This window comes from Hippopotamus amphibius, chromosome X, assembly GCF_030028045.1.
Source record: "Hippopotamus amphibius kiboko isolate mHipAmp2 chromosome X, mHipAmp2.hap2, whole genome shotgun sequence".
In the NCBI taxonomy this organism is placed as follows: Eukaryota; Metazoa; Chordata; class Mammalia; order Artiodactyla; family Hippopotamidae; genus Hippopotamus; species Hippopotamus amphibius.
In genome coordinates, this window is record NC_080203.1 from 128,003,650 (window position 1) to 128,019,460 (window position 15,811).

Consider the following 15,811-nt stretch of genomic DNA (forward strand, 5'->3'; position numbering starts at 1 on the left):
TATTAATTGATTCAATCAGAATGAATCATGTCCTGTGTTTTATTTAATTGCCTTAACATAATATACAGCAGATCGTGTGACACTTCTGTGTCCCTCCTGCCACTTAAGCAGTGCCCATATGACTTTTGATTTCCATACGGAAACTAATTCAGGATTGATGCTGGTTCAGAAAACATATTTTCATACAGAACAGTTCCAAGTCCTTCATTTCTCTTAAATTACTTGGCATCCAAAAAGTATTTTTTAAACTTTCAGAACTTCAGAAAATTTCTTTCTTGTGTCAAAAAGAATCACTTTTGGGGAAAGTTTTTTTTTTTTAATTAATTAATTTTTATTTTTTGGCTGCATTGGGTCTTCATTGCTATGTGTGGGCTTGCTTTAGTCCTGGCCAGCGCGGGCTACTCTTCGTTGCGGTGCGTGGGCTTCTCATTGCGGTGGCTTCTCTTGTTGAGGAGCACAGGCTCTAGGTGCCCAGGCTTCAGTAGTTGTGGCACGTGGGCTCATTAGTTGTGGCTCATGGGCTCTAGAGCACAGGCTCAGTAGTTGTGGTGCACGGGCTTAGTTGCTCCGTGGCATGTGGGATCTTCCCAGACCAGGGAGTGAGCCTGTGTCGCCTGCATTGGCAGGCGGATTCTTAACCACTGCACCACCAGGGAAGCCCTGGGGAAAGGTTTAAAAATAGCTACTTTGTGCCAATTAATGTGATTCCTAATCAGAGCACAAAGGAAATAGGTTTTATTGTGGCCTAAGTCTGGGAGCCAGGTTCCATCTCTACAGGATATTTTCAGATGATACCATGTTTGTCAACATAAACTCTGTTGATCGTTCAGGTCTAGCACCTTTCTTTATGCTGAAATTATTTCATGCCTTGTTTTATTGTTCCTCACTGTCTAAATGTGTTAATATATGTGAGTTGTGAAGTAGCACTATATAGGAATAGTTGATACAACTTTATTTTGTGTCATGTTAAATAACAGTAGACACATCAAGGATCAGTTATCACTCTATAGAAATTCTCAAAGAAAATGTATTGAGTGCTGTTACTTGAGATGAGAGAAACTAGGGGAGTGTGATTCCAGGGAAGGGTAGGAGGGGCCACCTCACACAGGACTATGTGAGCTGCAGCACAACTTCTGGTCTGCATGCTAAGAACATTGAGATGCCATCAAAGTGAATTAAGGAGGGGGTGGCTTAATGATGTCTTTAATGGATTGCCACACTGCAGTGTAAAGCATGAACTTGGGGCGAAGGGTGAGACCACAGTGGAGGACGGAAGTCTGATTCCAGAGGCCAAATCACTTCTGGTGAGGATACGGTCCAGGATGGGACTGAGGGAGTCGGTGAAAAAGGTGGCATGCAGGAAAAAGTAAGAGAGGAGAAAGTCAAGGAGATGTGAGGACAGAGAATCAGATGGGTCATTTAGGTAGACATCCACGTCACCCAGGATGATGGTAGACGGGGGTTGTGACTGTGATGACAGAATATAGCAGTGAGGCCGGCGGGGGCGGGGGGAGCTTGCAGTACCAGGTTTCTGCCACACAGCAGGAGGGGAAGGACCTGAAAGTTGCAGCAGGGAGCAGATGGACCAGCATACGGCCTCCTGGCCCCGAGGGTCATGGGGAGGGAGTGGAGACCGTCTCCACCAGTGAGGACAGCAGGGGATGCGGTGTCCTTAGGAAACACATACTATAGGTTAGAACGTGATACACACTGTCCCTGGGCCCAGAACACTGAGTCTTGGGTAATATTTTTATGGTTTTCAAAACCCATTATCAAGTTTATTAGCCGCTATCAATACGGAGTCTGTAGGTTCCCTTTCCCCCCCACCCCGACAGAAGAGCTTTGAACCCATAGATATGCATGTGTGCCCAACACTTTATTTACATAGAAAGGAGAGTTTTGCTCAACAGGCTTGGGCTGAGTCCTCAATTTCACAATACCCACATTTTGAGAAGCAATCATTTTCAAGGAACCCTGCCTAGAATTTTCCAGAGACTAGACACTGCAACACAAGTTAAGAGCATAGAGATCTGTCTCCTTTTTGAAGCTTGTGAGAGTTCTTGGGAGAAAGCAATGAGAAACTAAAATGTTTTGATCAAAACACTACCACTGAAAGAATAAATAAACTCAGCCAGCAAAGAAAGCCTATTAGAGAAAAATAAAAATTTGTTATAGGTGGCTACATCTCTTGAATGGAAAGAAAAGAAATAAAAGAGTCATTTGGGGAGAATGACTTCATGTATTCCATCTGTTTAATTTGTATTCCATTATTCCAATTTACAAGTAGAGCAGCAGACTTGTAGGTATTAAAAATGGCGGATACCAAAGGAAACCATCTTTCTTCTTTTTTCCAAAGATATTAGAATTCTCTAACCGAGTCTGGTTGGTTTCCTTTATGTGGAAAAAATGTCAAGGAGAGGAATCAATAGTCCTCATATCATATTAAATCCCTGCTGTGAGTACGCCTGCTTGAGTAGACACAGGTCACTTGATACATTTATCAGTGTCCTTTCTGCTATCATTATCCACTAACAGTTTTTATATATTCCAAGTAGCTATCAGCCTTGTCATACACATATTCCTAGACTTGCCCCAGCGTTTTTGAAGGAAGACTATTTGATTCTTCCCATAGACAAGATAGCACTGATTTACACAATAAATCCTGAGGTGTCCCCTTTGGTTTCTAATTTTGCGAGTAGTGGAAATGACCTTTTATCAGTAGTGAGTATTGGATCTTGCTACACTGTCCACATTGATCCCTCAAAACAAAGGCCTAAATTATTTTTTGTATTATCATATGCTGACTAGTTTGTTGATAGAGGATGATAAGCATCTTCTGAAAATCCCCAAATGCTGAACTTTTGATTTTTCACTTCGAAATGAATTGCACATTTTGATAGAACAAAGGTTCAGGCTTTTCAAGAGCCATTTCTGCTTTTAATACAGACTTGACTATTAGCCCAGTGATGTTCAAAATGTTGCCGTGGATCAAAGAGGAAAACCTTTTGGAGCCTCTTTCCACCTGATTTAATGTTAGCTTTTTCAACCTTAGAATTGTTTTCCCTTGATTATTCTGGTTTTATTCATAAGGGTTATAAAAACAAGGGAGAGGCTAGACTCCAGTTTTCTGCTGCTGGGAGATGTAATTTTGAGTCTCAAAGAAATAATGCATTTAATTTAATTATTAATGCTTTTTGGCATGAATTTAAAATATTACCAATGAAATGTCTGGCCCTGAGGATCAGCATGCTTACAGTGTATGTGCATACAAGTGGATTTACTATAGAGATCCAGAATGCAACTGTGTTTACATCTCCAAATAAACCCATAGATTTCTGCATTATGCTCCTTCCCCAAAACTGTCCTTCCTAGAGGATTTAACAGATTATACCCTGGGCCCTTCACCAGATATTTGGTGGTGAGCATCCACTTCTGCTTGTGGCCAGCAGAATGGCTTGAGGATGGATCTTGAGGGTGACAGCCTCAACCCAGCAACTGGAGGCAGCATTGGAGACAAGGAACACAAAGGAAAACAGAACAGACTTCTTCCCAAGCTGCTCCTCTGCCTCTTGGGTCATCATTTCACGTGCTGGCTCTTCGACTGGGAACCTCAAAGTGTAGCCACTTACCTGGATTTCAGTCTTTCTGCATCTCTCTCTTATAGCACCTGATAGACACGATTACAATTATTTAAATATCAGATTCTCCACTCCCCCACCCCACCCCAGACTCCGAACCCTTCAAGGGCAAGGACTGGACCTTCTGTAAGCTTTGTACTCCCCACTGCATAGCTTGACACGGCACATAGTATGTATTCAGTAAGTGCCTGTTGAATGAATGTATACACGCAGAGTCTTCTCAGGCCTTGTAAGCTTCAGGGGCTCTTGAGATGTCAATCAAAGACTCACAGGTTGTAAAACCGTGTACTCATGAGGATGAAGTATTATGTTCATCCTATCCCAAAATGTCACCTTTCTCTGTAAAGTTATTTCCTTTAAACATACTTGAGATACGTGGAGGAAAACTTGAGGCTTAGATTTCTGAAATCCATGTTCTTTATTCATGCTAGCTTTCTTTATTGAGATAGAAACTTCGGCCACTCTGACAGACTCAAGAGTCATCTCCATATTTTCATGGATGAATCAATTCTTCACAAAACAGTCATTTGAAAATGTCTGCCTTTCGGTCTGCAACATGACTGAGAGTCTTCCCTGGTCCAGTCTTTCTCTGAAAGTAAATGTTTGTTTTTTGATTCTAGAGTTCATCCCACAAGCATTTGGAATGCCCTTATCCCAAGTCATCGCGAACGACCGGGCCTATAAACTCAAGCAGGACTCGCAGAGGGACGAGCAGAAGGACGCATCCGATTTTGTGGCTTCCCTCCTCCCATTTGGAAATAAAAGACAAAACAAAGAACTCTCAAGCAGTAACTCATCTCTCAGCTCCACCTCGGAAACACCAAATGAATCAACATCCCCCAATACCCCGGAGCCAGCTCCTCGGGCCAGGAGGAGGGTGAGTTGGCCAGTGTTCTCTCTGACACCAACGTTAGGACAACGGAAGGGTTCTAAGGTTATTCTCTGAGTCTTGGCTCATGTGAAAACTGGAAATGCAATTTGTGTCCAGGTATCTGTCAACAACCCCATTCAGGGAGAATTTGCACTGGCCCCGAGGCACCTGACACACCCTCACAGCCTTTCCCTGACCCCTTTCAAAGATGTTGGGTGCCTCTCCTTGGTTACCCGTGATATCCGGAACATTCTACAACATCACCACTGATCCTGCTCTAGTGTAATCGTCTTTTGTGTTGCCAGAATCTCCCATGAGACTGTGAGGGTTGAGGCCAGGGCCAGGTGTTTTTGTTAATCTCTTCATCTCATCCAAGAACTATGCCTGGCCAAGTGAATTTGCTGCTGGTCTTCATAAACAATGAGATTTTTTTCTTACCAATGGAACCTGGTTTTTTTCCTCAAAACATAACTGTAGAAACACATGCATGCACACGCATACACACGTCCTCTTTCAAATCAATACTGTAATAATATGATACCATTCATTGAGTGAGTACTATGTTTCAGCCTCTGTGCTGTTATTTGGCATTTCAATTTTCATATTTCAATCCAGGAAAGCTGAGTTTCCAGGCGCATTGGCTGGTGATTAGCTGAGTCAGGTGATAAGCATCTCTGAAACTTCCTAAGTCTCTGGAAGATCTTCTCCTTTTCATCTCACCTGAAGGCCCAAATCCAGCCATTGACCACTGGCCTAGTTAAACCCCCAGACGCTTCCCAGTTAAAATCCGTAGTTCTCAATCAGCCTGCAACATTTAGAACCTCTCCAAGACTCAGGGGCACCTGAGCCACCCACCACTGTTTTCAGGGCTTCACTGTGTTTAAAACCAAAGAAATGACAACATTATGGAATATTTGAACTTGCATGATGAAATTGTTCTTCCAATTCTGGCATAGTCTCTCAGACTGTGTGTATAAGCCTACATGGCAATGACACCAAAATTCCACATATGAGCTTTCTGAGAATCTAGAGCCTAGGCAATGGGCCTTGCAAATGCCCTCCCCTCTGTCCAGGCCTTGCTAGGACACCAGCAGCCAACTTCTTCCTTTATGCTTCCTCAAAGGGTGGGTGGCCATATAGACATCAGTGGTGCTCTGGGCACTTACCTTCAGCCTTTACCATTCCTAGCGTGCCAGCCTTCCTTCCACCTGCCATGACCTCATCTCTTGGCTGGGGGCTTTCTCTGATGGCCAGAGGCACCCACCCATACAGATGGCAGGCTGCAAGTAGCAAGGCATTAATGTCATCTCCCTACCCCTACCAGAAGTTGTCCTTAATCAATGACTCTTGAGACCTGTGGTATAAATACCCCAGCTCCCTCACTCCTTAGCTATTCCTTAGCTCTGAGGTGCATGTTCCACACGGTCTTCCAGGTCCCCAGGGCAGTTGGGCTCCAGCTGCACACAGGCTTGTCATAGGCTTGGTGGCGCTCCCTTCATTGACTGCCTTCACTTCTCTTTCTCATTTCCCCACTCCCCTATAATAATTAGACTATTCCCCTAACAAAGTACATTGTGCCACTTCTGGGGGAAACTGAACTAAGACTATTTATGGAATCCTCCTATTTTAAAACTACTTTCTAGAGTCATAGTTGAATTATTTTTTTTATTCACAAGAGTTCTCTGACTTTACCTCATTCATCAAGTATGTGATTTTTTTTCTTGTTTCAAGGAATGAAGTGGTTGGGTCAAAATATTTTAATTGTATGTTTGCCATCTCTTGTCTTCCATTTGGAAAAAGTTGTTTATTGTTGAAATTGTAACTGTCATTACCTTACCCTATGTTGTGGAGGTTTCCTAACTTTTTCAAAAGGTGTTTGGTTTTTTTCTTTTAAAATACAAATATCACAATTAAACGGTATTATTTAAAGTGTGTGGTGGTCATGGGCAAAAGTATTTATCGGATAGCATTGGGGGAAGAAGCAGTTTTTATTTTCTCCATCTGCACTCTGTGTTCATGTCTGTGTATAATTTGCAGGGTGCAATGTCAGTGGATTCTATCACCGATCTTGATGACAATCAGTCTCGACTGCTAGAAGCATTACAACTCTCCTTGCCTGCCGAGGCTCAAAATAAAAAAGAAAAAGCCAGAGATAAGAAACTCAGTCTGAATCCTATTTACAGACAGGTCCCCAGGCTGGTGGACAGCTGCTGTCAACATCTGGAAAAACATGGTAAGCAGACTTGTCTGTCAGTAGTCAGTCATGTATTCGAGCATCATTCATTTAAGCAGCCAATTTCAATTCTATGTTCATTTGATCAGGCTCTAGGCTGAAATTTCCTTTGCGAAGAAAGTTTACAAATTTGAGTGTTTGCTTAACCCCAGTCAGGCTAAACAAGACTTGGGGTGGGAAGAATCAACCTGATGGTATTCAGCCCCAGACAGTCCTCAGAAGTGACTCTGGAGATCAAGGAATTGAGGGGAAGGCAAGGTCTGTTGGGCTGGGTCTATCCTCAGGAACCCCTTCAAACAAAGCAGACCACTTCTATCTTTTTTATACATTGAGGTTACTCAAGGCTTCCTTTAAAAAAATAACAGTCCAGCTTCTTAAAAAAAAAAGATTAGAAAACCATTCCTTAAGTGAACAGAAAATACATAGTTTTGGACAATAGGTTTCTATATTGCTCTTTGCAGTTTTGTGGAAAGATGTCCACTTAAAATTTCTTCATAGTGACCCTTTAGGCAACTCAGTTCCACTTAATATGCTGACTTTAAAACAAAGTATAGTTCTTTAAAATTTTTGCTGAACTTTAGACTTTTGGCTTATCAAACTGCCATGTCTACAATCTGAATTTGCTATAATGTTAGCATTCATTTTATAATAATTGACATACATCACTGTAATTGCATTTTTACTATAAAAATAATATACTCATCATAATAAAGAAAAAAAGAAACAGAAAAGCAAATCCTGAGGCTATCATATAGACATAACTACTGTTAACATTCTCATCTATTTCTTTCTAATAAAAGTGGGACTTTATAAAAAATTAGTAAGGATATGTCCAGATCTCTTAATCAATTCATTATATATGGGAATCACTAGATAATATATGGGTGACTTAATATAATTAAAAGGTATTGAAACTTTGTTTATACAAAATTTTAATATGTATATGTATGTGTATGTGTCTACATTCGTGTGTTTATCTGTCTCCTCCTTGGAAGGTAAACTGGACATCAATAAAAATATCTTAGACATTTTGAATCCCCAAAATTTAGTATCATGATAACACAATGTAAATGTTCAATCAGTATTATTTGAACAGAATTATTTTTCAAAATAGCTCAGCAACTAAAGAGTTCAGTACTATGAATATGTAAATTCAGCCTAAACTTTACTATGAGGTAGAAAAAGCAACTCATACTTTTATAATTATAATTTTTCCCTATAAAGAATGTAGAGAATGAACTGTAAGCACTTTAAAGAATTCTAAATGAGAAAATTCTACTCTAATCGTGCAAAAATGCAGTGCCAGGTTGAGTAACTGCTTTTCTGAAGGAAAACTTGGCATGTCTTTATATTTTCTTTTTGAAAATAAATTTTTGTGAATTATAGTTTGTAAAATAGCATTTCCTTTAAGATTACTAAAAAACAGGGCAATTCACTTTTTTTGGGGGGTGAGGGGAATAGTTACAATGCAGTTTAGGGCCTAAAGAAAGAAGATAAACCTACATGATCTTTCAAGGCCCTGATTCTGTTCAGTTTCCATGATGTTTAGACCAAATGGCTCTGGAAAAATAAGAGACAGGTTCAAATTCAAACTCTAATCTTGGTCACTTTAAACCAATGAAAAAAGAGCAAATTTCAGAAACAATTCTTCTGTAAGACTTTATTTGCCACTTTTTGAAATGGGTAGCAGAGCGTTTGATTCACTTCAGCTTTATAGACATTTGTGAAAGATCTTTTCATTCTCTCCCAAATTAGTCTTGGACACACACACACACACACACACACAAACCAAACCAAACCAAACCAAAGAGAGAGAGAGAGAGAGAGAAGGGGAGAGAGAGAGGAGAGAGAGAAAAAAACAAAAAAAATTGGTCTTGGACAGTTATCTTAACTCCATCTATATATTCGTGTACACCACCCTTCCACACTTTTACTTCACCCAAATGCTTTCTCTAATTTAGGCCAAAATTCCTTAAGCATCCTTAATTTCCCTGAAGCATACATTTCAAACAAAAACAAATACAAAACAGACAATATAACAAAGAGTCAAACTCTCTTCTATTTCTAGGATTTAGGCTGATTTTAGGGTGGGGCCTCCTGCTTATCATGCCTGCCCTCATTACTTGAACTCCCTAAGCCTGAGATTCAGGTGCCCTGGGTCTAGTTTCCATTTCAGCTTCTAATGGAAAGGAGAGAAAGGTGATCACATTCATTTCTGGCACAGGGTACAGCAAAGTCACATTTCTTTGCCTGATCTATGCCTTTTTTGATGGACACCTGTTTTTATCAGTGACTGTCTCAAGTCAAGGTTACTGAATGCCTAGACTATATCTTTTCTTTGAGGAAAATGACTCTAAGGCTTATGTCAGAGAATGGCATTGGCTGTCTGAAGGCTGTCATCTGCCCTACCTAAAATTAATTAGTTAATTAGTTAGCTAATTAAAATTTTAAATTAATTAGTTAATTAGTTGATTAATTAAAAACAGATTATAATCAATTGATACATGGAAATCATAGCAATCAATCACTAGCTAGTTATTTTTGAAATCACAGTCACTTTTACTGAGTGGAAAAGTACTATAATTGAGGAAATAATGACATAGAAATGGGCATTTCTGAACAGACTGGAGGAATTCAGGCAAAGGAATAATCCCACGTGGGAAGAAGGTACCCTTATGTGATATCTCTCTCATGTAGAAATTTCAGCTATTTGGAAACCATCGGACCAATAGGAAAATAAATGCAGCCAAAATTAAAATTACTCAGACCTACTATTATATTAAAATTTCCTGTTTTGCACAAAAAGCCTCATTTAGTTCCGGCAGGGCCTATATCTCTCTATATACTAGTAGATGTCAGATACAATTCTAAGTACTTTATATGCATTAATTAATTGAATCATTGAACAACTTTTGAGGTGAATACTTATTATGCTCATTTTGTAGATGAAGAAATGTGATTCTGTATTTGATTCTAATACCTTGATTATCCTGTGTTCAAGCTCCCAGAGAGGTAGAAACAATAAATTAGGCTGGGGCTTGGACTCAGGTATAAGGCAGACAAATTGATGGCAGAAACAAGGAAGGAACAGAAATCTTTTGAGAATTGAAGCAAGATTCCACCCAAGAGCAAAGCACCAAGATGTGCTTATGCAAATCAGCAATAGCTAGCCTCTCAGCATGAGTCTCGCAAATTATTCTGGAAATTCAGGATAACACTTTTAAGAGATAAAAGTTATAAATGGGACATTTATGGATATTTTCTTTTCTAACTGAAAAACTCTAGAAAACGAATTTTAAAAGTCTTATACTTAATACACAATGTGGCAAGACCATAAAATAAATATACAAAAAGATATCCATGTGTTATATAAGAGCAATAATAGGTTATGTACTATACCAATAAAATAATTCATTTATATTAATATCAAAAGTACAGTATACCTAGAATACCTGTAATAAGAAGTAAGAAACTTCTGTGGAGAAAACTGCAAAGCTTTACCAAGAGATATTAAGGAATTAAGAAACAAATTAAAATGCCCACTTTGTTTCTGGATGGAAAGAAATAATGTTATAAAGATTTAAATTCTTTCCAATTTAATTATATATTGGACTAGTCAGAACTCTTTCAGTGGCCAGAGAGAAGGACACAGATAAAACTAGATTAAGCAAAGCACATACCCCAAATTTACATACTGGAAATCTGAATATTATATCTAGATTCAGGAACAGGTGGACTCAGGATGCAAATGATGCCATGAGAGCATGAGTGTGTTTGCTGGTCTCTTTACTATGTTTCATGGTCTGTTGACTCTCACAACAGCTCTCTTCATGTGGCTACAAAACAGCTATTGGCAGCTACAATCTGACATTACCCTTATAACTGATTATCCCAAATGAAGAGAAAATGAGCCACCAATGAAACCATAAGTGTAGACGATGGTCATCAGTGGCAGTGATTAATGGCTTGCATAGGAAAGGGAGAGCCATTCAGACATTCTGTGCCCACTTAAAAGAAGTGCATAATACCTCTTGTCAAGTATTCTTGCCCCAAAATTCAAACCCGAATCAGAGAAAACTCTGGCTCTGTCTCTTTAGAGGAAAAAAAAGGGAGAAAGGAACATACAGATGACACCACAGAGTATCTACATCCAGACAGTGGGGAAATCTACAGTGGGAAATCAATGTTATTTCTTCAAACCAATTACGAGGAAAACATATAAACAGAGAGGCAGAAACACACACATTAAGAGACTACAAGGCACACCAACCTATCACAGTTTGTGAACCTTATGTGAAGGTTGACTGCATATTTAATAATATTAAGGAACTATTGTTGAAATTTCTAATTTGCGATAGATTATTCGTTTCTTTTGAGACCTAATTTTTTATTTTTTATTTTTTTTAATTTTATTTATTTATTTTATTTTGTGTGTGTGTGTGTGTGTGTGTGTGTGGCACACGGGCTTAGTTGCTCCGTGGCATATGGAATCTTCCCAGGGCAGGGCTCGAACCCGTGTCCCCTGCATTGGCAGGTGGATTCTTTACCACTGCGCCACCTAGGAAGTCCAAGAGACCTAATTTTTTAGAACAAGGTTTCCTAACCTTGGCACCACGACATTCGAGGCTAGATAACTCTTTTTTATGCATTGGCCCTATAATCCCACTTCTAGGACATGACCTTAAGAGAATCAGAAATGTAAACTGAGACCTAGGTACAGAGTTGTTCCTAATAGGGCTAGTTATGGTAGCAAACAAGTGTATAGGTGTTGGGGGGAACTGTATTGTCATTCAGAGGAGACTATGAAGTGAATTGTGGCACATTCATGCAACAGAGTATTTTGCATCCATTTTAAATGACATTTACACAGAATTTTTACTGGCATAAAAATTCTTGTGGCATAATATTGAGTGAAAACAGCAGCATCCCCCGCCCATATATACATATATTTTTTTTCCTTTTTCATGGAGAAAAGGCTGAATAGAAATAAACCAAAATATTAAGTCATTACTTCTGCATCAGGTATTTTTAAAAGTATATTATTTTTTACATTTTTCTGCACCTTATAGATTTTCTTTAATAAGTACATGTTTTAATTATGATCAGTAAAACAAGAAATGTCTATTTTAAAATTGATAAAGGGCTGGCAATTCATGGAAAATTCATGTTTATTTGGAATAATGAAGAAAATGTTACATTATTTTTTTTCACATGGAGAAAGTGTGGAAATACACAATACCACAAGAAATTTTTTTCATCAGAAACGTTTAACGTAAAATGATCCTGGTGCTTTCAGGGCTAACCTCTAGGTACCTGGTGAATCTCGTGCAGGATAAATAAGCATTAGTGCACACTGCCAAGTTACTGTTGCACTGCATGTTGCAGCGTGGTGCTGGCATTCTGTTTTATATCTATCTTGATTTCCTCCAGTTTCAAGCCATAAAACAGGACTGATGATTTTGTTTGCTTATTTGCAGGCCTCCAGACAGTGGGGATATTCCGAGTTGGAAGCTCAAAAAAAAGAGTGAGACAAGTAAGTGAAAAGTGAAGATTATACTGTACGTTTCACTTGACTTTTAGTTGAATTACCTCGTGTAAAGTTCAGGCTTATGCAAATTCATTTCTGAATATCTTTTCTGTATCCTCCTACCGATTATAGTATAATTGAATCCCAAGAAGTAAAAGGCAACAGCTCTGAAGCTCAGAAAAGTTGTGAAAGAGTTAGGATCGCACAACTGAAAGCAAAACATCTGGACGTGCCCACAGCATGTACAGCCAAACAAAACTAATTTATAAACATCTTATTGACACTGTAAATGTAGGCGATTCAGAGAGTACCTGATTAGTAAGTGATAATAAATAGAAAACAATTATATAGCGCCTGTTTTTACTAAAATGCAATATGAGTAATGCTATTAATATCTCTTCTTTTAAAATGCTCTGTTTATAGCTTTCTCAGAAATGAATAATTTGTATTACTTTTCCAGGGAACCATTGATTCCCCAATTTGTTTTCCATGTGGGGACTGTACCTCTCAGTTTCCTTCTGTACTTTGCAGCGTTCTTGCAAAAGAAGTTTGATATTAGAGCTTCGGGAATAGATTCCTATAATCAGGCAGGTATCTGTGTTCATGACAGCCTCATAAAAGGCAAACCATCCTTTGAGAAAAGAATTCATTTGTTGGCTAAAAGAAAATTAAAATGTTATTTTCCCTCTGTTGGTTCCAACAGAAAGAAGTAAGGAACCCAGCAATTCAAAAATGAAGCCAAATGAAAATAATTTTTAGCTGGATGAAGCTGAAGAAACGATATTTGTTCATATTATTGAAACTAAAATAAATGCCTCCTCATATGTCTTTTTTTTGTCAAGACAAAAGGGGTTTTCAAAAGAAGTATGTTTTCTGTTTGGTTGGTTGGTTGGTTTTCTTTGTAATAGTCACAAAAGAGACTATTGAACAACATTTAACATTTCACAATAGGACTAGCAGGAAGAGAGATAGCATAATAATAGCATTTCTTGGGCTTCTCACCTGTGCAGAATTGCAGAATATTTTCATCAGTGTTATCTCATTGAGTCCACCCACCATCTGGGAGACAAGCCCCTTACACCCACTTCTTCTGAGGCTTAGAGAGATTAAGAAATTTAATTCAGGATCACACAGTTTAGACCAAGCTCTTTCCATGATCCATTCTTTCTGAGTGTGTGTGTGTGTTATGTACGCACTCAGAAAAAAAAACATGGTGTGTTTGGATGATCACGATTAGGAGTGATGCCGATGGAAGGCTTCTTCGTCCTGGCTGCCCGATGCACACTCAGGATGAGTTGCCTGAAATTGATGAGCGATTTGGGACAGTAATGGGTATTCTCATCAGGTGGTGAAGTGGCTAGTGACAGAAATTATTCCTCAGTTATGTTTGGATCCACCAAAGGGAAAAACTTTGCATGGAGATTTACTTAAGGATTCTCACATTTGAGAATATATATATATATATATATATATATATATATATATATATAATTAGTGGTTAGATTTTAAGTTTTAAATATGCTCTAACTCACCATTTGATCTTGTTATATCACTTATTAGCATCCTATACTTTTTCTGGAGAACAGTTGTCACAGTATTAGGAGCTGATTAATCATTGGTGGGATTACCAGTTTATCACGTTCTTTACTCATGACCCTATTTTGAGGCCCTATAACAAGGCCGGCTACACAGGCAGTGTGCAGTACATCTTTGTTGGATGAATGAATGAATGAGTGACAGAGCAAATGAACGCTTACCGAAGTTTATTGCCTAGAGCAGATTCATGAACTCACAAAATTATTTTAACAGCAGAGAACAATACCTAAGGGAAGTTGAGCTGTCCGAGATGAAAGTAGGGTGTAGAGTTATAACTCCCTTCTTGCTATTGTGTTTTCCTACTGTTATAAACGCTGAAGGACTGAGTTTAATGATGAAGGCAGGGAATCTGCCTGGAAAATGTTAATAAGCCTACTTTGATGAATCTAAGGCAGATTTTATTTACTCTGTCATCTTTCAAGGCTTAGTCGCAAATCGTCTATCAGGGTTTTTAATTTCATTGTTTGCAGAAAGATCTCTTTGCTTTCTTGTCGAGTACTTCCGGAAAATGTCAAAATTCCAACATGGTAAATTTGCTGACATGCAAAACTGCTGTATAATAGATAAATTCCTCCCTCCCACAGTCAGAGTTGACCTAACCCCTTAGCTCTTCCTCTCCACCTTCTGGATGTCGTTATCAAGCGCTTCTGCTTGCATCATTAACAGTAAACCTACAGATACTTTTATTTAATAATGCATTTCAAATACATATATATTCATGGCTGGGTTTGCATAGACTCTGTAGATCAAGGTGACATGTTGTTTGCTTCTCCTTCTTGGGGTCTGGGTAAACTTAATACCAGATGCTGTGTGTCACAGCACTTCTTTTTCTGGGCACTGAACGTTGAGGTATGGTGTTCTGAGACTGCCACTTGAACCATTGTTTTTCCAGTTACGTGAGGAATTTGACCGTGGGGTTGATGTGTCCCTGGAGGAGGAGCACAGTGTTCACGATGTGGCTGCCTTGTTGAAGGAGTTCCTGAGGGACATGCCGGACCCCCTTCTTACCAGGGAGCTGTACACAGCTTTCATCAATACTCTGTGTGCGTAATCCAGCCCTTTGCAGGACTGTGTTCCTGGGTTACTGGGTGCCCCACTCACTCATCAAAACCTTATGCATGTGTTTCCCAATAGCGTGTTTTGTTTTGTTTTTGCCTTTATTTATGGGTCTCTAATGAAAGGGCTATTTGGGGAATTTTCTGAGATTTGCCCTGGGGAGAATTATCAAGAAGAAAGTTGCAATAAAACAAATGGAAGTAGCCAAGAAAAATTTGGGATGCCTTCGAACGACTGTTGGATGGTAGAAAGTGCTATAAACTGATGCTTTGGAGTAATAGAGTTCACATTGAGTCTGTGCCTAAAAATGAGTTTGCGTTTCTGGAACCCAGAGTGAGAAAGGGGGGCAGGAAACATTCTAGGGAAAGCAGGATGGCATTGCCCAGTGCCGGGACTTGAAATGTGGCTGTTTCCGGGCTAGAGACACAGACCCTGCAGAGGAGAAAGGGACAGCGAGGGGGAGGAGGAACAGGCCAGCACTGTGTCAGCCTCCATGTACTTCTTCCCCCATGCGGCAGCTGAGATAGCATCACCAAAGAGAGAGAAGACACTGACATTGTGCCGTGTCTTGGTTATTGCCAACAAAAAGTCTACCTCTTATATACTGCTCAACAGACAAGGGCCTCAAATGTGTTATAAACTCACATTTAAGAAGATTCACAGATTCTCAGTTATTGTTAGCACATAGTTACCAACCACGAAAGACTTTGACCCATAAAGTATGTGATGATTTACACCTGGGGAAGGAGGGAGACGAAAGTAAGGGAAAGGAAGTTACCTTTCTAACCTGGATTATAAGGATTTCTCTGGATGTTACATTTCCCCAGGTCGAATTTATCTTTCTGTCGCTCATAGAGCCTTACTGTTAAATTGCTAAACCAATGGGAGAG

At 39.3% G+C, this 15,811-nt stretch overlaps 1 protein-coding gene across 3 annotated transcripts in view; it reads left to right on the forward strand.

The window, feature by feature from the left end:
- ARHGAP6 (Rho GTPase activating protein 6) overlaps positions 1–15,811 on the forward strand; it is a 476,412-nt gene that overhangs the window by 422,510 nt on the left and 38,091 nt on the right. For all 3 annotated transcript variants that reach the window (XM_057718706.1, XM_057718707.1, XM_057718708.1), the window contains exons 4-7: positions 4,259–4,515; positions 6,547–6,742; positions 12,220–12,275; positions 14,758–14,908. In XM_057718706.1, the coding sequence (XP_057574689.1) occupies positions 4,259–4,515; positions 6,547–6,742; positions 12,220–12,275; positions 14,758–14,908 (660 nt within the window). The remainder of the gene's footprint in view (positions 1–4,258; positions 4,516–6,546; positions 6,743–12,219; positions 12,276–14,757; positions 14,909–15,811) is intronic.